Here is a 25,590-nt window from a genome sequence, read left to right on the forward strand (position 1 = left end):
CGCCGCGGCGGGGAATTCCGCAGCGGTGACACACGCCACTTCCGGCCGGCGGTGGGACCCAGTGACGTGGCGGGCGAGTCGGAGCGCGGTCGCGGGCGGGGGACGCCCGAAGCGCCGTCAGGTGGCTCCGGGGACAGCCCGGCCACGAGACGACACCCGCGGCCCGCGGCCGCCCAGAGCCCGGAGCCGGAAGTGCCACGTGTCCGCAGCGCGCCTGCGCGGCGAGCGGCTGACAGGCACTTCCGCCCGGGGCGTCCCTCCCCTCGGGATCGGCTGCGCTCTCCCGGACCCGCGTTCGCCGTTCCCCTTCTCCTCCGCCCCGGCCCTGAGCCCTCGACCTCGGCGTCCCAAGCCAGGCCGCGGCCGCCGGCGGGCTGCGGACTCCGGGCTTGATGCGCCGGCGTCCGTCCGTCGCCCTGCCCTCCGTCCGCGTCCACCCTCGGCTCGGCGCCGGCGTCCGCCGCGGACCAGCCCCTTCCGACTCGCCGGGCCGCCGGCATGTCTCAGCCGGGCATCCCGGCCTCTGCGCCCGGCCTGCCGCCCCAGAACGGGGCCGCGTCGGCCTCCGGCTCGGTCTACAGCAACGGTGAGTGCCGCGGGGAGGCGGGGAGCCCCCCCAAGGAGACGGTCACCTCCTTCCCGGTCGGTCGGGGTCGTCCTCGGGGACTGGTGGGCGCCCGGGCAGTGACCCCCGCTCGTCCAGGCTGCGTTCACCCGGTCCGCGGACCCTCGAGGGGCACCTGCTGATGGGACGCCTGGTTTCGGACAAGCGGGCTGCAGAAAAAGAAGAGAAAAATCACAGGTTCGGTCAATTCCTCAAAACAAGGTTAGGCTTGATGTCAGGGTGCCATCCCCCTCCGTGCCACCTCACCGCAGTGGCCTGGAGGGCAAGGCCTGGTCAGTCTGACTCATCTCACTTCTTCAGGCTCACAGTGGGTGAGGGTCGTAGTTACTGATCACTCCCAGTGTACCGAGACGAATGAATGAATGACTGTCTTTGCTCGACCTCTTTACGGGCTACTTATCTCTCCAAGAATCTTCCTCTAATGAGCTTTCCCCGAACTGTCCGCGAGGCTCATCGTCAGTTTTTCAGCCATGGAAGAGCCAGTTAAAAGAGAGGCTCCACACCTTTAATCCCAGCACTTGGGAGGCAGAGGTAGGAGGATCTCTGTGAGTTCGAGGCCAGCCTGAGACTACATAGTGAATTCCAGGTCAGCAGCCAGGCTCTACCTTGAAACCACCCTCCCCCCAAAAAAAGAGGCTCCTCGTTCCTTTCTGGGGGCCTAAGTTGGAACATAGACACAACTCTGGGTGTGTACATGTGGCACTATTACAGTCATTTGGCGTATGAGTGTCTTATAGCTTGTTTTATAATTTGATGCCTCTTCTAGGATTCCTTAACTCTTCCTACATTGTGATTTGTTAAGATTATTTTAATTGTCATTGTAGAGAAAGACAAATTTTCTGCCAACAGCTTGCCTACTTACCAGTTTATTAAATGAATCCTTGTTTTATGAGAATAAGGCTAGTAGACTAATACCGAAGTACTTAATGTCCCTGTTGAAATTGAAGATTGCTGGGAAATTGGAGAAAATAACCAGAGCTAAAATTGCTAGTTTCCATTGCCTTTAGAGAAGACTAGTGTTTTCTTTACAAAGAAGGTTCTTTGTAGGACTCTTAGAAATGTCTATGGTGGGCAGCTATGTGGGTGGAAGCAGGAATAGTGGGAAATAGGCGCTGAAAGGTGGTTAACTTGAATCAGTTGTTCTTCCTCAAGCGTACAGTAACAGATAATGTAAATTATATTTATTTTGTGATATTTAGTAACACTAGGATGCAATCATTCACTTTAAGGTGAAAAAAAGTAAGATGTCACATGGCTATGGGCTTTCCTTATAAATTGCACATTCTTTTTTTTTTTTTTTTTTTTAAAGTAGGGTCTCACTGTAGCCCAGGCTGATTCACTGTAGTCACAGGGTGGCCTCGAACCCTCAGCAATCCTTCTACCTGTGCATTCTGAGTGCTAGGATTAAAAGGTATGTGCCACCACAACTGGCAAGTTGTACATTTTCATAAACTTTAAATTGCAAATCCTGCAGATGTGCTTCTGAGTATGGTCGTCATAATTTTGAAATGTTAAAGGAATTCATTCATTGTAATGTGTTCCATTGGAGATGTCACTTTATTGATTTTAGGTGGGTTCTTTTTGGTTTTTCAAGGTAGGGTCGCACTCTAGCCCGGGCTGACTTGGAATTCACCATGTAGTCTCAGTGTGGCCTCGAACTCACAGGATCCTCCTACCTCTGCCTCCTGAGTGCTGGGATTAAAGGCATGTACCACCGCCCAGCCAGTTTGTTTGTTTATTTTATTTTATTTTTTTCGAGGTAGGGTCCCTCTCTAGCTCAGACTGACATGTAATTCACTCTGTAGCCTCAGGCGGGCCTTGAACTCACAGTAATCCTCCTACCTCTACCTCCTCAGTGCTGGGATTAAAGGCGTGAGCCACCACACCCGTCTAGTTTGTTTATTTTTTGAGACCAGGGCTCATTCTGTAGCCCAGGCTGGCATGGAGCTTGCAGCAGTCTTCATGCCTCAGGTGTGGAGTGCTGGAATTACTGTGTGAGGGTTTCTATGCCTGGTTCACTTTGTTAATTTGATGGAGGACAAACATTTGTTGCACATCTTCTAAATTCTGACTGTGGGGATAAGAGAGACTAAGAAAGCACTCCTGGTCATAGATTGTCCAGAGCCTTTTGGGAAGATGATAGCAGCTGAGTTAGGAAGATCGCTGTGAGTTGGAGGTTTGGGCTGCAGAGTGAGTTCTAAGTCAGCATGGGCTACAATGAGATCCTGCCCCAAAATAAGTAAATACAGGTTTAATGCTACCATCTGCTTTTGGCTGACTTTTCAAGGCCACAGTTGTTACTATGATATGCTCTTTGCAGGGGCTGGAGAGGCTCAGTGGTTAAAGGTGCTTCCTTGCAAAGTCTGCTTGCCTAGCTCCAGTTCCCCTGCACCCACATGAAGCCAGATGCACAAAGTGACAAGGCAGTGTGTGTGTTTGGAGTTTGTTTGCTGTGGCAGAAGTCCCTGATGCACATATACTTCTCCCTCCCCGCTAAAAATAAATATTAAATATTCTACTGAGGCCTTTGATCGCAGCACTCAGGAGGCAGAGGTAGGATCACCATGAGTTTGAGGCCACCCTGAGACTACATAGTGAATTCCAGTTGGCTAGAGCGAGACCCTACCTTAGGAAAAAATAAAATGTGTATGTATGTATGTATGTGTGTGTGTATATGTATATACATCCATACATATATGTGTGTGTGTGTGTGTGTGTGTATACACACATGTATTTTATTGAGAACTCAAGCTATACAAGTTATAGACTAAATGTAGCTTGCATAAGTCCAATATTATAGTAAGTTAGATCTTCAGATGTTTCTGAGATTTTTTTTTTTTGTTGTTGTTTTTCGAAGTAGGTCTCACTCTAGCTCAGGCTGACCTGGAATTCACTACGCACTGTCAGGTTGGCCTCGAACTCATGGCGATTCTCCTAATTCTGCCTCCCAAGTGTTGGGATGAAAGATGTACGCCACCATGCCTGGCTTGTTTCTGAGATTTAATCAAAAGATAACTATGGGCTGGAGAGATGGTTAAGATGCTCGCCTGTGAAGCCTAAGGACCAAGGTTCGATTCCCTAGTACCTACCTAAGCCAGATGCACAAGGTTGCACATGTGTCTGGAATTTGTTTGCAGTGGCTGGAGGCCCTTCTTATGTACCCTTTCTCTCTCTCTGTATATGCCTCTCTCACCTCCTTTCCTCCCTCCCTCTCAAATAAGTAAATAAATAAAATGTTAATAAAGATTTACTGATAATGATCATTTTCCTGTATGTTGCCTTCATGTTGTCTGACATCATGGTACTACAGTATTCCTCCCATATGAAGCTGTTCTGCTCTGTGATAGGTTGTAACACTGCATTACAATCTAAAGATTGTCTAGGCAGGTCTTTGTGTATACATATTTCATTTGCAAAAAACTGATATGCTGCAAGGCTAAGCGAACTTAATCTGATTATCATGTAATGAGACTGAAGGCAAATAATGGTGCCACTGTCCCATAGCTGGTGTGTTCGCTGTTTGAGTCACCTTTCCAGGCAGTTGGCAGCTGTAGATGTATTAACTTCATTTCTTTGTAAAGTTTTCTTATTCCATGGAGGGGGAGGATGAGAAGGCTGTTCTCCTTTCCCTTTTATAGTGTGACATCGTAAAATAAGACTTTCCATTCACTACCCGTACAGTATCTTGCACATTTTAGGCATTAACAACATTTTGCTGAACAAAAGTTTTCAAACTGGGTATTTTACAACTTAATTCACTAAATATGTATTGATTTACTTATAGTAACATTAGAACTTACTTTCAACTTTTTTTCAGATTCTTTTCTTCTGTGGGTTTCTTCACAATATGATCAGCCAAATAATAGAATGTGTAGTAGACTTTAAGGAGGTCAGTAATTGAAGTGCTAGGCTTGTACTAATGTCTGTTTCACTTGATATAAATCATTGCTGATGATTGTGTATTTAATATAAGGAATTTTCAGCAATAAAATATATTCTGAATAAGCATATACCTGGTCACTAATACTGACTATTACCCCTACTGATGATAGTGTTTTCAGTGTGGACAGTAACTGGACTCCTATAAAACTTGTTGCATACCTCTCTTACAGCGTACACATTGTAGATTGGGGATATAGCTTAGAGGCAAAATGTTTGCCTACCATGTGCAAGGCCCTGGGTGCATGCCCAGCACTGCAAAAAAGAAAACAAGAATGTACCACATTGATGCATGAAGCTTCAGAAAGAGGCAGTGATAAGAACTAACAAACTGTTTGCTTACTGTGTGCCCGGGCACTGTGCTCAATTGCATTATGCATAATCTCATGTAATCCTTTCAACAGCTCTGTGAGGTAAGAACTGTTATTTTTACTGACAGTTTCCTGTCATGAGTGGTTAAGTAACTAGCTCAAGGTCACACAGGTTCTAAACTGTGGACCTAGATTTAAGTCCAGGTTTTTACCCAACTCCTGTTACTGTGCTTGATTCCAGTACCAGATCTTGAATCAAGGCTCAGAATTTTCTTTTGGGTTCTTTTTTGGTTTCTTTGTTTTTTTTTCAGGTAAGGTCTTGCTCTACTGCAGGCTGACCTGGAGTTCACTATGTAGTTTCAGGGTGGCCTTGAACTCACAGTGATCCACCTACCTCTACCTGATTAAAGGTGTGCACCACCACAGCCAGCTCTTCTCTTGGTTCTATTTTTTTTAAATTAAACCACATTTAAGGCCAGATGTGGTGGCGCATGCTTTTTTTTTTTTTAATTTGTTCATTTTTATTTATTTATTTGAGAGTGACAGAGAGAGAGAGAAAGAAGCAGATAGAGAGAGAGAGAGAATGGGCATGCCAGGGCTTCCAGCCACTGCAAACAAACTTCAGATATGTGTGCCCCCTTGTGCATCTGGCTAACATGGGTCCTGGGGAGCCCACTCTGGTGGCACAGGTCTATAATGCCAGGGACCTGGGAGAATGAAGCAGAAGCATTTACCCACATAAAGAACCAAGAACTAGGCAAGAAGTGGGGCTGGAGAGATGGCTTACCAGTTAAGGCTTTTGCCTGTGAAGCCTAAGGACCCAGGTTGGATTTCCCATGTAAGCAGATGTACAAGGTGGTGCATGCGTCTGGAGCTCATTTACAGTGACTGGAGGCCCTGGTACACCCATTCTCATTCATTCCCTTTCTCTGTCTAAGTTAAATAAATAATTTTTTTTTAAGAGGGCTGGAGAGATGGCTTAGCAGTTAAGGCACTTGCCTGCATAGCCAAAGGATCCTGGTTCAATTCTCCAGGACCCACTTAAGTCAGATGCATAATGTGGTACATGCATCTGGAGTTTGTTTACAGTGGCTGGAGGCCATGGCGCACCCATCCTCTCTCTCACTCTCTACCTCTTTCTCTCTCAAATAAATAAAATAAAAATACATATTAAAAAAAAAATAGAACCGGGCTGGAGAGATGGCTTAGAGGTTAAGTGCTTGCCTGTGAAGTCTAAGGACCCTGGTTCAAGGCTCGGTTCCCCAGGACCCACATTAGCCAGATGCACAAGGGGCCACACACGTCTGGAGTTCGGCTGCAGTGGCTGGAGGCCCTAGCATGCCCATTCTTTCTGTCTCTCTCTCTGCCTCTTTCTCTGTCAGTCACTCTCAAATAAATAAATAAAACAAATTTTTAAAAATGTCAAAAATTTTAAGCGTGATGGCACACGCCTTTAATCCCAACACTTGAGAAGCAGAGCTAGGATTGCCGTGAGTTCAAGGCCCCCCTGAGACTACATAGTGAATTCCGGGTCAGCCTGGACCAGAGTGAGACCCTACCTTGGGGGGGTGTATATATATATATATATATATGTATGTATGTATGTCTCACTCATGCCCAGGCTGACCAGGCACTCATTCTGTAGCCCAGATTGTCCTCAAACTCATGGCAGTCCTCCTACCTGTTTCCCAAGTGTTGGGATTAAAGGCATATACCACCATATCTGGCTTACTTTTGTGTTTTTTTGAATACTGAGAATAGAATATTGTTTCACATAGGGTATAGGCAAGTACTCTACCTACCATAGAACTAACATCAGCACACACACTAATTTATTTGCAAGGGGAGGAGTGCAAAGAAGATGAATGCACCAGGGCCTCCTGCTGCAAAAAAATACAGACTCCAGATGCATGTGCCACCTTGTGTATTTGTTTTATGTGGGCACTGGGGAATCGAACCTGGTCCTTAGGCTTCATAGGCAAGCACTTTAACTATTAAGCCTTCTCTCCAGCCCGTGACCTGGAAATTTTTTACAGACCAGGCTGTCCTCAAACTTACAGCGAAACCTTTGCCTCTGCCTCCCAAGTGCTGGAACTATAGTCTGCCACCATGCCCAGCTCATATTGATGGTTTCTAAGTTTCGTAAAGTTCATCCTGAAGCCCGTGACAAGTGTGCGTACATGAGATTGATACTGATGCATGTGCTAGAATCCTGCTGAGTCTTTTGGGCGGGAAACTATTATTATTATTATTTGTTTTTTTCTTTTTTTTTTTTTTCAATGTAAGGTCTTGCTCTAGCCCAGGCTGATCTGGAATTTATTATGTAGTCTTAGGGGTGGCCACAAACTCATGGTGCTCCTCCTACCTCTGTCTCCCAAGTGCTAGGATTAAAGACGTATGTCTGGCTTTAAAATGTTATTCTTCATTAAATCTCCTTCTTACATTTTATTTATTTATTTATTTATTTAGGGGCCAGAGAGATGGCTCAAAGGTGCTTGGTTGCAAAACCTACCATCCTGGGTTCAGTTCTCCAGTACCCATGTAAAACCAGGTGCGCAAAGTGGCATGTGCATCTGGAGTTCATTTAGAGTGGTAAAAGAGACCCTGGCATACCCATATTCACTCTCTGTCTCTATTAAATAAATAGATAAAATTTTCTTAAATTTAGTTACTTGTGTGTGTGTGTGTGTGTGTGTGTGTGTGTGTATGCATGCATGGGTACACCAGAGCCTTTTGTTGCTACAAACAAATGCCAGGTGTTTGAACCACTTTTTGCATCTGGATTATGTGGGTGAGGGAATTGAATCCTGGCCTGCAGGCATTGTAAGCAAGTGCTTTCAATCACTGAGTCATCTTCCCAGCCTCTGATTTTTTTTTTTTTTTGCCCTTTATCACTCATATTTCTGTTAATGTTTTAATTTTAATTAAAATTTTTCTTTTATTTATTTATATAGTTATGGGGATTGAGCTCAGGGCCTCACATATGCTAGGCAAGCACATTGTCATTGAGCTATATCCCCAGCCTTTTATTAAATTTAGGTAATGTGGGCTGCAGAGATGGCTTAGCAGCTAAGACGCTTACCTGCGAAGCCTAAGGACCCAGATTCAGTTCCCCAGAAACCTCATGAAACCAGGTGCACAAGGTGGCCCATGCATCTGGAGTTTTTTTTTTTTTTTTCTTTGTTTTTTTCTGGTTTTTTGAGGTAGTGTCTCACTCTAGCTCAGGCTGACCAGGAATTCACTATGTAGTCTCAGGATGGCTTCAAACTTACAGCCATCCTTCTACCTGTCTCTCAAGTGCTTGGATTAAAGGTGTTTACCACCACACCCGTCGTTGGAGTTTGTTTTTAGTGGATAGTGATCCTGGTGCACCCACTCTTTATCTGCCTTGCGTGCTCGCTCTCTCTCTCTCTCTCGCTCTCTCTCAATTAATTAATTAATTAGGTAATGTGTAGGTGTTGAATGTTTCTGTGTTCTCAAATGTCAGATTGTTCTATTAAATGTATGTAGCTAGTATACTTTTTTTTTTTTTTTTTTTTTTGAGTTAGGGTCTCACTCTAGCCCAGGCTGACCTAGAATTTACTATTCTCAGGGTGGCCTCAATCTCATGGTGATCCTCCTTCCTCTGCCTCCCAAGTTGTGGGATTAAAGGCATGTGCCACCATACCAGACAATATACATATGTACATACGTACATATATACACACACATACATATATAGTATTCTATTTATTTATTTATTTATTTATTTATTTATTTATTTATTTATTTGAGAGAGAGACAGACAGAGGAAGAGGCAGAGAGAAAGAAAGAATGTGTGTGCCAGGGCCTCCAACCACTGCAAACGAACTCCAGACATATGTGTCCCTTGTGTATCTGGCTTGCGTGGGTACTGAGGAATTGAACCAGGGTCCTTAGGCTTTGCAGGCAAATGCCTTAACCATTAAGTCATTTCCCCAGCCCATACATACATACACACACACACACACACACACACACACACACACACACAGTTTATTTTTATTTATTTGAAAGCGACAACAGAGAGAGAGAGAGAGAGAGAGAGAGAGGGAGAGAGAGAGGGAATGGGCACACCAGGGCCTCCAGCCAATGCAAATGAACTCCAGACACATGTGCTCCCTTATGCATCTGGCTAACATGGGTCCTGGGGAATTGAGCCTTGAACTGGGGTCCTTAGGCTTCACAGGCAAGCGTTTAACTGCTAAACCATCTCTCCAGTCCCTTATTTATATTTTTAAAAATTATTTATTTATAGTCTTTGTACATATATGTAGTGTTTTTTAAATCATATTCATTTCCTGTTACCTTCTTTTGATCCCCTCCATACCCTCCTGTGGAGCCCCTTCTTCCCCTCTAGACTCTCTTCTACTTTGATGCCTTCTTTTCTCTTTTGTGACTCACTGAGTTTAATCAGGGTTACTTGCATGGCCATGGGTAGAGTGTTATTTACCAGAGTGTGGGCAGCTTACCAGTGGGTACATTACTGGAAAAAAAAAAAAAAAACACTTTCTTCACCTTTGCTTATTTTTCATTGGTTTGTCTTTGTTAAAAAAATTAAAAAAAAATAAATTTATTTACAAGGATAGTGACAGAACGAGAGATACTGGGTGGACTCTTGCTACTGCAAATGAAGTCCAGCTGCATGTGCCACTTGGTGCATCTAGCTTAACATGGGCACTGGGGACTCAAACCTGGGCAGTAGGCTTTGCACGCAAGCACCTTTTACTGCTGAGCCATGTCTCCAGCCCGTGGGCTGTCTTTTGTTGGTAATGTGTTAAATCTTCCTGGTTTTTTGTTGCTGCTGTTATTTGTATTTTTTTTTTCCCCAAGGTAACATCTCGCTCTAGCCCTGGCTGACTGGGATTCTCTATGTAGTCTCAGGCTGGCCTCGAACTCACAGTCAAAGTATTGCTACTATTTATTTGTGTGACTAATTTTTCCTCTTGTCTTGTTGAAAGGTCCTGTCCACAATGCACTGATGTCTTCACACCTGTCAGTGGGCCAAGGATATAATCCCCAGCTTCCAGGAGCCTACCCTCATCTCATGCCAGCAAAGACTTTGACTGCCTTTCCTGGACAGTCTAACTCTGGTGGTTCTCAGGGACCTGGGCAGACTCTTACTAGACCACCTGTGGCTTCTAATCCATCAACACCTTCACTACACAGTGGTCCTGTTCCTCAAATGCCACTCCCTGCTTCTCAGAACCCAGCTGCTTCACTGATGCCTTCTGGTAATTTTCTGCCTGGCGCAAATCAGCCACCACCTCTGAATTGGCAACATAACTACCCATCCACTGGGTCACAGACAAACCACTGTCCTCGTGTGTCCCAACCAGCAGTATCTGGGAACACGAGTTTAACAAATCATCAGTGTGTTTCTTCTGGAGACCCCTCACTGCAGAGTAGCTTCATAAAATCAGGTACTGTTCGTCTAGGAGTGCTTCAATGTAGAAACGTGAGACTTTGCATGTGTAGATGCTTGAAGCCCTAACAACATATGAGAAATGATTGACTTTTTTATTGTCTCAAATAAATTACTCCTGCCAGGCGTGGTGGCACATGCCTTTAATCTCAGCACTTGGGAGGCAGAGGTAGTCTTGCCATGAGTTCGAGGCCACCCTGAGACTACATAGTGAATTCCAGGTCAGCCTGGGCAGAGCGAGACCCTACCTTGAAAAACCAAAAAAACCCCAACTGTATCAAGTTTGGTTTGTTGGCTTATGCCTGTATACTAGCACTTGAGAGGCTGAGTCAGGAGGACAGGTAAGAGTTTAAAGCCTGCCTAGGCTACAGAATGATACCATGTTTCTAGCCCTCATAATAAGATTTCCGTTTTTTTTGTCCTTAATAGGCCACCTTCTACATCCTTATATTAATAAGCTTTAGGGAATCTGAGAAAGCCAAGTTTGAAACTCTAATTCTTAGTGTTGTAAAGAAGAATTAATCAACTTGACACTTACATAGCAAGTGTAAGGCCTTGGGCTCAATCCTTAGTACTGGTTAAAAAAAAAAAAAAGGAGAGGAACTAGTCAGATTTGGAAAAAAAATAACATCCATTTTATGAGATGTAGCATATTCTGAATTCACAAAACTCTTCTAAAAATGACAAGTCCCTATAAGCTTACTTTTTTTTCCCCCATGAGGTAGGGTTTTACTGTAGCCCAGGCTGGCCTAGAATTCACTATGTTGTCTCAGGCTGGCTTTGAACTCATGGTAGTCCTTCTACCTTTGCCTCCTGGGATTAAAGGCGTGCGCCACCCCGCCCGGCTTGCTTACGTGTACCTTGTTAAACGTTAAGTTGCTGCATCTGTGCGGCCAGATGCGTCTCACATTCTCAGGAGTGCTGGGCTAGTAGTGAACCTTGCCCCTTTGCTCCTTGAATTGTCTGTATTGCCTTAGATTGTGTGGGTGTGCCTTTGATAAGGGGGTTACGGGGCAGTAGTCTTTATCTTTACTTTTCACATGACACTGAGTATTCTTGCTGAGAGTAGTAAGGTTTATTAATTACAAAGATTTTTCAATTTGGCTCTCGAGAATTTAACAGTATAAAGATACTTTTGAGCCGGGTGTGGTGGCATACGCCTTTAATCCCAACACTTAAGAGCCAGTGGTAGGAGGATTGCTGTGAGTTCAAGGCCACCCTGAGACTGCATACTGAATTCCAGGTTAGCCTGGGTTAGAGTAAGATCCTACCTTTGCAAAGATGTTTTTGCTTTTTTGGTTTTTTTTTAAATAATTTTGTTCACTTTTTATTTATTTATTTGAGAGCGACAGACACAGAGAGAAAGACAGATAGAGGGTGAGAGAGAGAATGGGCGCTCCAGGGCTTCCAGCCTCTGCAGAGGAACTCCAGACGCGTGCGCCCCTTTGTGCATCTGGCTAAAGTGGGACCTGGGGAACCGAGCCTCGAACCAGGGTCCTTAGGCTTCACAGGCAAGTGCTTAACCGCTAAGACATCTCTCCAGCCCTTGTTTTGTTTTTTTGAGGTAGAGTCTCCTTCTAGCCCAGGCCGACCTGGAATTCACCATGTAGTCTCAGGGTGGCCTCAGACTCTTGGCGATCCTCCTACCTCTGCCTCCCTAGTGCTGGGATTAAAGGCGTGCACCACCATGCCTGGCGCAAAGGTGTTTTTGGAGGGTTACAGATAAAGCTCATTGGATAGAGTAGCTAACATGCCTGTGTTCAGTCCCTAGCATCATGTAAAGCAGCTGTTGAGTCACTTGAATCTATATATGGTCTCTGAACTTCTTTGTTCAGTTAGTGAGCAGTTAATAAGCCACATTTTTTTACCTTTGAAGTGATTGAGTATTGTGTTATTTTTGTTTTGGGGGACAGGGTCTCACTATACCTCAGTTTGGCATGCAGCTTGCTGACCTTCCAATTCTAGCTTCCTTACTAATAAGATCACAGGTAGCTGGTTGATTTATATTGTAGATACGCATAGGAGGAAAGAGTTAAGACATGCATAATGTTGTGCATTTAGAAAGTTAACTTCTCTGTTGATTTGGTGACTACATTTAGAGATTGCTCAGCTTATATAAAGACTGGGGCCTTTGATCAAGTACATGACATGTAAAAAACCCATGTTTCCATAGGTTCTGCACTTCCCTTACAGAATCCACCTCTGCCTACCACTTTCCAACCAGGAGCTCCTCCTGGGCCCCCTCCAGCTGGCCATCCACCTCCTCCAAGGGGCCCCTTGCCCCAGAAGCCATCATCTAGAGCTGCACCTCCACTTTCATTTAATTCAGCTGTCAACCAAGAAGGTAGGCTAATCAAAAGACAAAGCCAGGACTGGAGAGATGGCTCAATGGTTAAAGAGCATGCCTGCAAAGCCTAACAACCTGGGTTCAATTCCTCAGTGCCCATGTAAAGCCAGATGCACAAGGTGGTACATGCATCTGGAGTTTGTTTGCAGTGGCTGGAGGCCCTGGTGCACCTATTCCCTCCCTGCCTTCCTGCTTGCAAATAAATAAGCTAATAAAATTTAAAAATATATTTAAAAAGAACAAGGTCAGTTTGTTACTGTCCAGAGTTTTAAAAAATTTCTTTAGCCTTTTAGGTGTGAATGTAAGAGGATTCCTGCTTCTTTGGACATGATATTTGGATTAGTTTAAAATAATTGAGAGCCGGGTGTGGTGATACACACCTTTAAACCCAGCACTCAGGAGGCAGAGGTAGGAGGATTGCTGTGAGTTCAAGGCCATGAATTCTGGGTCAGCCTGGGCTAGAGTGAGACCCTACCTCAACGCCCCCCCCAAAAGAAAAGGACCTGGCTCTTGGTTATGGCTTTCATCCATGATAAAAGTAGTTTGCTATCTTTTGTTTCTGGTTTTCACCTGTCACCTGGACATATTTTTAATTTTTAATTATTTATTTGACAGAGAAAGGGGGCGAGAGAGATTGAGAGAGAGAGAGAATGGGCATGCCAAGGCCTCCATCTACTGCAAATGAACTCCAGATGTGTGCGCCCCCTTATGCTAGCGGGGGTCCTGGGGACTCAAACGTGGGTTCTTTGGCTTTACAGGCAAACACCTTAACTGCTAAGCCATCCCTCCAGCCCTCACCTGGACATTTTTTATAGCTAGCCTGGGATTACAGAGTGGGTTCCAGGTCAGCCTGGCAAGAGGGCTAGAGTGAGACCCTGCTTCATAAAACCAAAGGGAAAGAGAAAGAGAGACATGGCATAGGAAAACAAAGTGTGAACACATTTCCTATATCCTGCTATTGAACATAAACAATATTTATTTATTTATTAAGATGCTTGCCTGTAAAGCCTAATGACCCAGGTTTGATTCCCCAGTACCCATGGTAAACCAGATGCACAAAGTAGTGCATGCATCTGGAGTTTGTTTGCAACATTTAGAGGCCCTGGTGTGCCCATTCTCTCTCTCTCCTTGAAAATAAATAAATTAAAAAGGGAAAAAAAAAAAACACTTTAAAAAGAAGGCAAGTGTGGTGGTACATGCCTTTAATCCCAGTACTAGGGAGGCAGAGATAGGAGGATTGCCTTGAGTTCCAGGCCAGCCTGGGACTACAAAGTGAATTCCAGGCCTGGGCTAGAGCAAGACCCTACCTAAAAAAAAAAAACAAAACTACCTGGCTCTTGGTTATGGCTTTCTTCCATGATAAAAGTAGTTTGCTTGTTTGTTTATTTTCACTGGAAATTTTTATAACTTTTTAGAAAATTTATTTATTTTGTATTTACTTACTTTATTTGACAGAGAAAGAGAGAATGAATATGAATGGGTGAGCCAGGACCTTCAGCTCCTACAAAAGAACTCCAGATGCCTGTGCCACTTTGTGCATCTAGCTTACATGGGTACTGGGGAATCAAGCCTGGTTCCTTTGGCTTTGCAGGCAAAAACCTTAGCTGCTAAGCCATCTTTCCAGCCCATATTTGACATTTGACAGGCTATTTGAATAATTTAAAATATTAAATATTTATATCTTGAAGAAATTGTACTCATATTCTGATTTAAATTTTGTTAATGAACTTTCTTCTTAGGTGTTATATCTAATGCCAATAATGGATCTATGGTGGGCCATAGTACTTATGATGAAATTGAAGGAGGTGGCTTCTTGGGTGAGATGCTATGAAAGTTTCTTACCAATCTTTTTCTGATTATAGAATAAGTATTCATTGCAGGAAACTAAGGAAAAAGTTCATTTTTACTATGTGGTAACTATATTTTAATCAATGAGATATATTTGTTTATATCTAGCTAGTATTGTAATTTGAATGTTAGGATGTATTCATTAAAGTTGCTTTAAATTGCTGGGCGTGGCTGCACACGCCTTTAATCCCAGCACTCAGGAGGTAAAGGTAGGAGGATTACCATGAGTTCAAGGCCACCCTGAGACTACATAGTGAATTCCAGGTCAGCCTGGGCTAGAGTGAAACCCTACCTTGAAAAACCAAAAAATAAATTTTTTTATTTGTTTTAAATTAAAATTTAGTTTGAATATAAAATTGAACTTGTACTGTGGAAGTAAATTAACTGCACCAAAATTATTTTTGTGGAGCTGGGCATGGTGATGTACACCTTTAATCTCAGCACTTGGAAGGCACAGGTAGGAGGATCACTGTGAATTTGAGGTCACCCTGAGACTACATAGTGAGTTCCAGGTCAGCCTAGGCTAGAGTGAGACTCTACCTTGAAAAATAAAAAATAATTAAAAAAAACCCCATTTTTGTGTTTTATGGTTTTATTAATCATTTATGAAAATTGATTTTTTTAACTATATTTATTTTTAAGGAGAGAGAGAAAGAGAGGGAGAGAGAAAAAAATGAGAACACCAGGGTCTCTAGCCACTGCAAACAAACTCCGCCAGATGCATACACCACTTTGTACATCTGGCTTTATGTAGGTACTGGGGAGCCGAACTTGGGTCATTAAGCATTGCAGGCAAGAACCTTAACTGCTGAGCCTTCTCTTCAGACCTTGTTTATTTATTTATTTTTATATTTATTTATTTATTTGAGACAGAGAGAGAGAAAGGGGCAGATAGAGAAAAGGAGAGTGCTGGGATTAAAGGCATGTGCCTCAACACCCAGCTCTTTATTTATTTATTTATTTGACAGAGAGAAAGAGGCAGGGTAAATGAGTATGGGCACGCCAGAGCCTCCTGCCACTGCAGATGAACTCAAGAAGCATGTGTCCCTTTATGTATTTGGCTTAATGTGGTACTAGAGATTTGAACCCAGGCTATCAGGCTTTCTGGCCTTGCAAGCATGCACTTTTAACTGCTGAGCCACCTCTCTAGCTCCATTAATTACTATTGTTATTATTATTTTTGTTTTGTTTTTTCGAGGTAGGGTCTCATTGTAGCTCAGGCTGACCTGGAATTCACAATGTAGCCTCAGGGTGGCCTTGAAATCGTGGTGATCCTCCTACCTCTGCCTCCAGAGATTTGGGATTAAAGGCATGCGCCACCACGCCTGGCTGTTAATGAAATTTTAATCATTGCTATTAGGTTGTTACTAGTGGGTTTTTTGTTTGTTTGTTTGTTTGTTTGTTTTTTCGAGATAGGGTCTCACACTAGCTCAGGCTGACCTAGAAATCACTCTAGTCTCAGGGTGGCCTCGAGCTCATGGTGATCCTCCCGAGTGCTGGGATCAAGGATTAAAGGCGTGCGCCACCACACCCGGCACTAGTGTTCGTCTTTATGTTACAAAATTTATAAATGAAACTATTAAATTAATCCAAGGAATTTGGAGTTATAATTCCCATGATTTGGGCTGGAGAGATGGCTTACTGGTTAAAGACTCTTCTTTGCAAAGCCTGTCAGCCTGGGTTAATTCCCCTGTATTTACTTAAAGCCAGATGCACAAGGTGGCATATGCATCTGGAGTATGCAGTGGCAAGAGCACCTGGTGCACCCGTATTCTCTCTCAAACAAACAAGCCAGCAAATAAATAGATCCCATAATTTAATGTTTCTGTGTGGTGATTTGAAGTAGTCTGGAATATAAAATACATCTTAAACTGACCTTGTTTGTAGCAACACCACAGCTTACCAGTAAGAATCCCAAAATGAGCCGAAGCGTTGGGTGTGCGTACCCCTCCTTGCCGCCTGGCTATCAGAACACAGCTCCACCAAGCGCAGCCGGAATGCCACCATCTTCCTTGAATTACCTAAGTGGCCCCCAAGCCTTTACTCAGGTAAACTTTAAAACTGATTTTGTACTTTTTGTTCCAAACTTCATACATATGAAGGAAGTTTTAGAAGGTATCTTGAACATTTTTTATAACTATTGAGAATAATTATGTTATAAAGCCTTTGTACTTGTATATTTCTCCAGAACCAAAAGATTGGCCAGGAAATCTATATTATCTTTTTTTTTTTTTCATTTGTTTTGTTTAGTGAGGAATGAATAAAGTCCCTACATACTTAAAAAAGGTTACTTACTGGGGGGGGGGAGGAGGTATTACCACGGATATTTTTTTTAATCATGGAAAATGTTAATAAAAATTGAGAAAAAAGCCGGGCGTGGTGGCGCACGCCTTTAATCCCAGCACTCGGGAGGCAGAGGTAGGAGGATCGCAGTGAGTTCAAGGCCACCCTGAGACTACAGAGTTAATTCCAGGTCAGCCTGGACCTGAGTGAGACCCTACCTCAAAAAAAAAAAAAAAAAAAAATTGAGAAAAAAAAGGTTACTTACTTAGAAATTATCTATACATAGCCTTCCTTAGGTGCTAATCATTTAACTGCAAGCATGAGTGGATTAAATCTGCATCCAGAGGGCCTAAGAGTTGTCAATCTTCTTCAAGAAAGAAACATGCTTCCCTCGACACCTTTGCAGCCTCCAGTTCCAAATCTACATGAAGACATCCAAAAACTCAACTGTAACCCAGAGTAAGCCTTTTTGTTTGTTTGTTTTTGAAGTAGGGTCTCACTCTAGCCCAGGCTGTCCTGGAATTCACTATGTAGTTTTCTTATTCAATCTAGCATCATGCATGTCTTAAATAGACTGTCTGTTTATTTCAGTTAATATGAATAAGCTTTAGTTTGTGAAAGAAGTTATGAAGTTAGCAGATAGAAATCTGTTACTTGCTTAGTTCATTTTTTCCCCATAAAAGTGTTTTTTCCTTCCTTCCTTCCTTCCTTCCTTCCTTCCTTCCTTCCTTCCTTCCTTCCTTCCTTCCTTCCTTCCTTTCTTTCTTTCTTTCTTTCTTTTTTTTATAAGAGAGCAAGAGAGTATTGGCATGCCAGGGCCTCTAGCTATTGCAATCAAATTTCAGACGCATGTGTCACCTTCTGTATCTGGCTTTACGTGGGTACTAGGGAATTGAACCTTGGTCCTTTGGCTTTGCAGACAAGTGCCTTAACTTCGTTTTTTCTTTTTTTCGAGGTAGGGTCCCACTCTGGCCCAGGCTGACCTGGAGTTCACTATGTAGTCTCAGGGTGACCTCGAACTCAGGGTGATCCTCCTACCTCTGCCTTTCAAGTGCTGGGATTAAAGGTGTGCACCACCATGCCTGGCTTGTTTTGTTTGTTCTATCAAACTCACTATGTAACCAAGGATGACTTTGAACTTCTGTTCTTCCTGTCTCTGCTTCCCAAGTACTAGGATTACAGGCAGCTGCCACCATGCCTGGTATTTTGCTTGACTGCAACAGACAGAGAAGGAGGCAGATAGAGAAAGAGAGAGAGAATGGGTGCGCCAGGGCCTTCAGCCACTGCAAACGAAATCCAGAGGTGTGCGCCCCCTTGTGCATCTGGCTAACGTGGGTCCTGGGAAACAAGCCTTGAACTGGTCCTTAGGCTTTGTAGGCAAGCGCTTCATCGCTAAGCCATCTCTCCAGCCCTTTGTTACCTTTTTTTCCAAAAAAAAATTTTTTTATATATATTAGAGTCAGGGAGAGAATGAGAATGGGCGAGCCAGGGCATCTAGCCACTGCAAATGAACTCCAGACATATGCGCCACCAGATAGCTTATGTGGGACCTAGAGAATTGAACCTGGGTACTTAGGCTTTTCAGGCATGCGCCTTAACCATTAAGTTATCTCTCCGTCCCTCCCCCCCTTGTTTTTTTAAAGATTATGTCTTGCTATGTAGCCCAGTCCAGCCTCAAATTTGAAACTCTCTTAGTTTAGCCTTAGACATGTACCACCATACTCAGCTCTTTATTCCCTACATAAATGCCATAATTTTATAGAGTGCTGACTAAAATTTTTTTTTTATAAAATATGCTTTTTGTTTCTTTTTTTTTTTTTTTTTGAAATAGGGTATTGCTGTAGCCCAGGCTGACCTGGAATTCACTATGCAGTCTCTGGTTGGACTTGAACTCACTGTGATCTTCCTCCCTCTGCCTCCAGAGTGCTGGGATTAAAGGCGTGTGCCACCATATCTGCTTTGTTAGTTTGTATTTTGAAGTAGTTTATTAGATTAAAGAGAAGGAAAGAGAGCTGGAGAGATAGATGGCTTAGTGGTTAAGGCACTTGACTGCACCTTGGTTTGATTCTCTAGGATCCACGTAAGCCAGATGCACAAGGGGCACACATATCTAGAGTTCATTTTCAATGGCTAGAGGCCCTGGCATGCCTATTCTCTCTCTGCCTCTTTCTCTTTCTCTCTCAAGTAAATAAAAATAAAAGTAAACCGCAAAAAAGAGAGAGAGAATGAAAGACAAGAAAGCAGTATGCCCTGCCATGTGGAGGGCAGGAGAGCGTTGAGAGCCCATGTGGTGGTAAGGCAGGAGGTGGGGGGGGGGGGGGTCCTCCTTTCATCTCAGCTCAGCTGGTCTGAGACAAGGGAAGTTTACCAAAACCTTGAAGTTCAGGAGCCAGCCAAGAGCCTGTTTACTTGTGGGTTTCACTCTAGCCCAAATTGAATTAGAACTCACACTGTAGCCCCATGTTGGCCTCAACCCCATTCATGATCCTCCTCCCTCAGCTTCAGTGGTTACAGTTATGAGCACCACGTCTGTTTTAAATAGTATTGTTAGAACCTTCAGTAAAGCTTAACTTATTAAGTTTTTATTTATTTACTTATTTATTTGAGAGGGAGAAAATGGACATGTCAGCACTTCTAGCCACCATAAGTGAACTGTTTCATACAGAAACCAAGAAGAGACCATTCATTATTTATGAGTAGAACTTGGACTTTTCCACTTTCTTTTTTAATTTGTATGTGTGTGTATGAGTGTGCTAAGGTCACTTGCTGCTGCAAACAAATGCCCATACAGCTTTAAATAGGTGGCTGAGTGTTGCAGTCAGGTTCACATTGCTGTCAGAAAACACCTGACCAAGAGTAGCTTGTGGGAAAAAAGGATTTATTTTGGCTTATAGACTCTATGGGATGTTCCATGATGGCAGGGAAAATGATGGCATGAGCAGAGGGTAGACATCACCTCCTGGCCAACATCAGATGGACAACAGCAACAGGAGAGTGTGCCAAACTGTGGCAAGAAGAAGTTGGTTATTACATCCATAAACCTGCCTCCAATGATGTACTGCCTCCAGGAGGGTTTGTTTACCAAATTGTCATCAGTTTGGGTCATGGCATTCAGAACACTTACACTTTATGGGGAACACCTGAATCAAACTACCACACTGGGGAATTGAACCTGGGCCAGCAGGTTTGCAAACAAGCCCCTTAACCACTGAGCAATCTTCCCGGTCTCTAGTGTTCTTGTGTTTCTTTTTTCTTCTTTTTTTTTCTTCCAAGGTAGGGTTTCACTCTAGCCCATGCTGACCTGAAATTCACTCTGTAATCTCAGGGTGGCCTTGAACTCACAGCAGTCCTCCTGTCTTTGTTTCCCAAGTGCTGGGATTAAAGGCGTGTGCCACCACGCCCCAGCTCCTGGTGTTCTATTTGTTGTTTCTTTGGATAGGCTTTTTAAAAAAAATTGATTTGTTGAGAAACAGAAAGTGAGTGGCATACCAGGGCCTTTTGCCAATGTAATTGAACTCCAGGCGCATACACCATTTTATGCATCTGGCTTACACGGGTACTGGGGGATTGAACCTAGGCCATCAGACTTTGGAAACAAGTGCCTTTAACCCCTGAACAAGTTCTCCAACCCTTGGTGGACCTTTTTTTTCTATAATATTTTGTTTTTATTTATATATTTATTTGACAGAGAAAGAGAGTATGGACGCGCCAGGGCCTGCAAACAAACTCCAGACACATGCAGCCCCCTATGTGTCTGGCTAATGTGGGTCCTGGGGAATCGAACCTGGGTCCTTTGGTTTTGTAGGAAAACGCCTTAACTGCTAAGCCATCCCTCCAGCCCCCCCTTTTTTTAGTGAGAGAGCAAGAGTTGGCACGCCAGGGCCTCTAGCCACTGCAGTTGAACTCCAGTGCTTGTGTCACCTTGTTGTCTGGCTTACATGGGATCTGGAGAGTTAAACATGGGTCCTTAGGCTTCACAAGCAAGCACTTTAATGGCTAAACCATCTCTTCAGCTCGATATATATATATTTTGGTTTTTCAAAGGTATGGTTTCACTCTAGCTCAGGATGACCTGGAACTGGGATTCACTGTGTAGTCTCTGGGTGGCCTCAAACTCATGCCAATCCTCCTACTTCTGCCTCCCAGGGGCTGCGATAAAAGGTGTGTGCCACCACACCTGACTTTATAAAATTAGTTATCATTAATTTTTTTTGAGAGACAGAGAAAGAGGTGGGGGGGGAGAATGGCCACTCCAGGACCTTCAGTCTGCTGTGAACAAACTCCAGACACTAGCATCCTTTGTGCACATGTGTGACATTGCACACTTGTGTCACTGTGTGTCTGGCTACGTGGGACCTGGAGATTTGAACATAAATTCTTAGGCTTCACAGGCATCTCTCCAGTTCCCAACTTTTTGTTTTGTTTGTTTGTTTTGTTTTTTTGAGGCAGGGTCTCACTGTAGCCCTGGCTGACCTGGAATTAACTATGTAGTCTCAGGGTGGCCTTGAGCTCACAGCGATCCTCCTACTGCCTCCTAAGTACTGGGATTAAAGGTGTGCACCACCATGCCTCGTTCTTTTTTTTTTTTTTTTTTGACAAGTTATATACACTATATTTTGATCATTAGACTTAATTTATTATTTTATTTATCTAATTTGGGGAGAGAGAGAAAGAGGCAGAGAGAGAGAATAGTCACACCAGAGCCTCTAGCCATTGCAAGTGAACTCCAGATACTTCTACCACCATGTACATCTGGCTTACATGGGTACTGGGAAATCAAACCTGGTTTCTTAGGCTTCATAGGCAAACACTTAGCTGCTAATCCAACTGCTAAACCATCTCTCCAGTCCCGAGACTTAATTTTTTATTTTATTTTATTTTATTTTATTTTATTTATTTATTTATTTTTATTTTATTTTTTTTTTTCCCCTTTTGAGTAGGGTCTCACTCTGGCCTAGGCTGACCTGGAATTCACGACGTAGTTTCAGGGTGGCCTTGAGCTCACAGCAATCCCCCTATGTCTGCCTTCTGAGTGCTGGGATTAAAGGTGTGTGCCACCACACTGGCCCTAATTTAGGATTTTTTTATTTTTATTTTTATTTTTATTTTTATTTTTATTTTTATTTATTTATTTATTTTGGTTTTTCAAGGTAGGGTCTCACTCTAGCCCAGGCTGACCTGGAATTTTCTATGGAGTCTCAGGGTGGCCTCGAACTCACAGCAATCCTCCTACCTCTGCCTCCTGAGTGCTGGGATTAAAGGGGTGCACCACCACATCCAGTAAGTTTTTTTTTTTTTTTTTTTTTTTTTACTTTTGGTGGTTATGTACGCTGTGTAATGTAGCACGTGTATGTGTTGGCAGATGTGCATACCCTATGCAAGTGTCCAGAGGCCAGAGGAGGACATCAGGCATCTTCTGTCACGTTTTCACTTATTTCTGGGAGACGAGATCTCTCACTGAAGCTAGAGCTTGTGTCATTTTTTAATCAGACCGCCTGAGCAGTGGGCCCTAAGTGTCCTCCTCCTGTCTCTCGCATCTTCAGCTGCGGTCAGTTCAGGTTTGTGCAGCAGACATTCTTACACACTGACCCTTCTCCTTGGCCCCTATTTTAGTGTTTTAAGACATGTAGGCCAAGCTGGCTTCACATAGTTCATTCAGTGCTGGAATCACAAACATCTACTACCATGCTTGACAGTTTAAATATCTTAAGAGAATAAAATTTTAAATGGTCTGTAATTCACTTGTAATCTGATCTAATATTGAAATGTGTATCTTTAAAATCTTTTTTGTCCCAAACCAAAATAATAATGGTAGCAATTGACATCTATGGTTTTTGTTTGTTTGTTTTTTAAACTAGGTTATTTCGATGCACGCTGACTAACATTCCTCAGACTCAGGCCTTACTGAATAAAGCCAAACTTCCTTTGGGTCTTCTGCTTCATCCTTTCAAAGATCTAGTGGTATGTTTATTTACTGAAAATAAATCTCTTATGGAAATAAGCTTGGTGATAAAAATTTTCTGTATCAGATTTAAAATTTAAATATCTTTTTTTTTCCTAATAAAAAATTGTATTTACTTAGAAGTATTCAGAATGTCAACAAAACAGCTGCAATTTTTTTTTTTTGCAATTACAGAGTGGTATTCAGTTAACAGAACAACAATTATTTCATATAAGCTGCATCAGAGACAACTGAAGATGAAAAATAACTACCGTCCCCATATATAACTAATTTGTGCTGTGCACCAACAAGAACCTGCTTTAAATTTCCATGCTAATTTACCATCCCCATACTGTACCAGGCAAGGTTAGTGGCTATTGAAAATAGCACCAGGACAGAGCTATCTAAAGACACATTCGGTAGTGTGTTAACTATACAAAAAAAGACACTGTGCAGTTTAAAAACAAATCTTACACAGCCTTACATTTCAGTTTTTTTCTTTAAAAGGAGTGAGTTGTGTACAGGGGGGTTAAATGCTTTATAGATAAGAAAAAACTGCGCTAGAACCAACTTATTCATCATCATCTTCTTCATCTTCTTCTTCATCTTCTTCTTCCTCATCCTCTTCATCTTCCTCATCTTCCTCCTCTTCCTTCTTTTTCTTGCTCTTTTCATCCTTGACAACTCCTTTTTTTTTTTTTTGCTACATCAGGTTTTCCTTTAGCTCTGTAGGCAGCAATATCCTTTTCATACTTTTGCTTCAGCTTGTCAGCTTTCTTTTCGTAAGGCTGCTTGTCATCCGCAGCAGTGTTGTTCCACATCTCTCGCAGTTTCTTTGCAACATCACCAATGGATAGGCCGGGGTGTTCTCCTTTCATTTTGGGGCAATATTCAGAACAGAACAAGAAGAAGGCCGAAGGAAGCCTCTTGGGTGCATTGGGATCCTTGAACTTCTTTTTTGTTTCCCCTTTAGGAGGGATATAGGTTTTCATTTCTCTCTCATAACGAGCCTTGTCCGCCTTGGCCATGTCTTCAAACTTTCCTTTTTCTTTAGCAGACATGGTCTTCCACCTCTCTGAGCACTTCTTAGAGAACTCTGAGAAGTTGACAGAAGCATCTGGATGCCTCTTTTTGTGTTCATCCCAGCAGGTTTGCACAAAGAATGCATACGATGACATTTTGCCTCTCGGCTTCTTAGGGTCACCTTTGCCCATCTTTAGTTGACTTTTTTCCTCAATGAGGCACCGAGAGTCGCCCAGTTGCCCGTCCGGCTCTCACTTGCCCCGGCGCTGTCTCTATGGAGCTCAATGTACTGCAGTGGCTGTGGAGAGCGGGAGCCAGACGCCGCCTCCTCACTCTCTCCGCTCTGTAAACTAAATATCTTTTTTTTTTTTTAAGTTTAGAGAGTAGGTACAAGGTGTCCTCCTGCTGCCAATAGATTCCAGACATATACCCCATTTTATACATCTGACTTTATGTGCATACTGGGGAATTGAACCTGGGCCATCAGGCTTTGTAAGCAAGTGCCTTTAACTACTGAGCCATCTACCCAGCCCCCATATTTTAAGATTTGTAATTTATTTGTAATTCAACCAATAGCTTTCATTGTAACTTTCAAAACAAGGTAAAAGGAGTTTACTATTGAAAATTCAAAAGATGGTATAAAAAAAAAGATGGTATGGAGAATAGACATGGTTAAAGAAAATAAATAAATTGTTCTGTAATTTTATCACTTAGGCTGGGACAGGAGGATTTTGAATTTTAGGTCACAGTAATAAGACACTGTCTCGAAAACAAAAATCAATACTATTTTACTAAATTTTAAGCCAGTTACTCATTAAAGTTCATGCTCCTAGTTTTCCCATTCTGCTGTTGAAGTGAAGTTGCCCTAAGGGGATGCTACATATGAGTAAATCAATAAAAGGAAGCATTATTGTTTTAAAAACACTTTCATTTATTTATTTGAAAGAGGCAGATAGAGAATAGGTATGCCACAGCCTCTATCCATGGCAAATAAACTGCAGATGCATGTGCCACTTCAGACAGCTGACTTACGTGGGTGCTGGAGAATTGAACCTGAGTCTTTAGGCTTCATAGGCAAGTGCCTTACACTCTAAGCCATCTCTCTAGCACCATCCCCCCATTTTTTAAAAATATATTTTACTTAATTATTTGAGAGAGGAAGAGGTAGAGAGTTAGAGTGAGGGAATGGGGTGTGCCATGGCCTCCAGCCACTGCAAACCAACTCTAGACACATGCACCCCCTTGTGCATCTGGCTTACATGGGTCCTGGAGAATCAAACCAGTTTCCTTTGACTTTGTAGGCAAGCACCTTAACCAGTAATCCATCTCTTCAGCCCTCCAAAAATTTTCTTTTAAATGCCGATAAACTTTTGTCCTTAGGCTGTGGATCTTTGATATATGACCACATATTTTTTTGACAATCTTATAATCATATTTGGATATATTCACACCCTGCTACTGTCTCTTGTCCCCCTTTCCATCCCTCTTAACCCTTCTTCCCAACTAGGTTTACTTTGATGTATTTTGCTATTGTTTTCAAAGCAGGGTCTCACTCTAGCCCAGGCTAACTCGGAGCTGTTTTTGTATTCCAGACTGGTCTTGAACTTATGGCAATCCTTCTACCTCAACTTCCCAAGTGCTAAGACTAAATACATGTGCCAACACACCTGGCTTGATGGCATTTATTTATTTATTTATAGTGACCCATTGAGTTTAATTGGGGTAGTTTGAGTGTTTGGATGAGCATGTGGGGCAGGGGCTATTTAGTGGAGTATAACTTGCCAGTTGCTATACCAGTTAAGAAAATGTCTCCCCTTCTCCCTGCAATCA

At 42.9% G+C, this 25,590-nt stretch overlaps 1 protein-coding gene and 1 pseudogene across 1 annotated transcript in view; one reads left to right on the forward strand and one right to left on the reverse strand.

Annotated features, from left to right (window-relative positions):
- The first annotated feature begins 498 nt into the window (after nucleotides 1-498).
- Sec24a (SEC24 homolog A, COPII coat complex component) overlaps nucleotides 499-25,590 on the forward strand; it is a 76,269-nt gene continuing 51,177 nt past the window's right edge. The window contains exons 1-7 of the mRNA XM_045151904.1: nucleotides 499-586; nucleotides 9,855-10,316; nucleotides 12,492-12,662; nucleotides 14,405-14,482; nucleotides 16,401-16,561; nucleotides 17,083-17,255; nucleotides 22,655-22,757. Of these exons, the coding sequence (XP_045007839.1) occupies nucleotides 499-586; nucleotides 9,855-10,316; nucleotides 12,492-12,662; nucleotides 14,405-14,482; nucleotides 16,401-16,561; nucleotides 17,083-17,255; nucleotides 22,655-22,757 (1,236 nt within the window). The remainder of the gene's footprint in view (nucleotides 587-9,854; nucleotides 10,317-12,491; nucleotides 12,663-14,404; nucleotides 14,483-16,400; nucleotides 16,562-17,082; nucleotides 17,256-22,654; nucleotides 22,758-25,590) is intronic.
- LOC123461461 lies at nucleotides 23,309-24,101 on the reverse strand (annotated as a pseudogene).

Source organism: Jaculus jaculus, chromosome 6, assembly GCF_020740685.1.
Source record: "Jaculus jaculus isolate mJacJac1 chromosome 6, mJacJac1.mat.Y.cur, whole genome shotgun sequence".
NCBI classification, from domain to species: Eukaryota; Metazoa; Chordata; class Mammalia; order Rodentia; family Dipodidae; genus Jaculus; species Jaculus jaculus.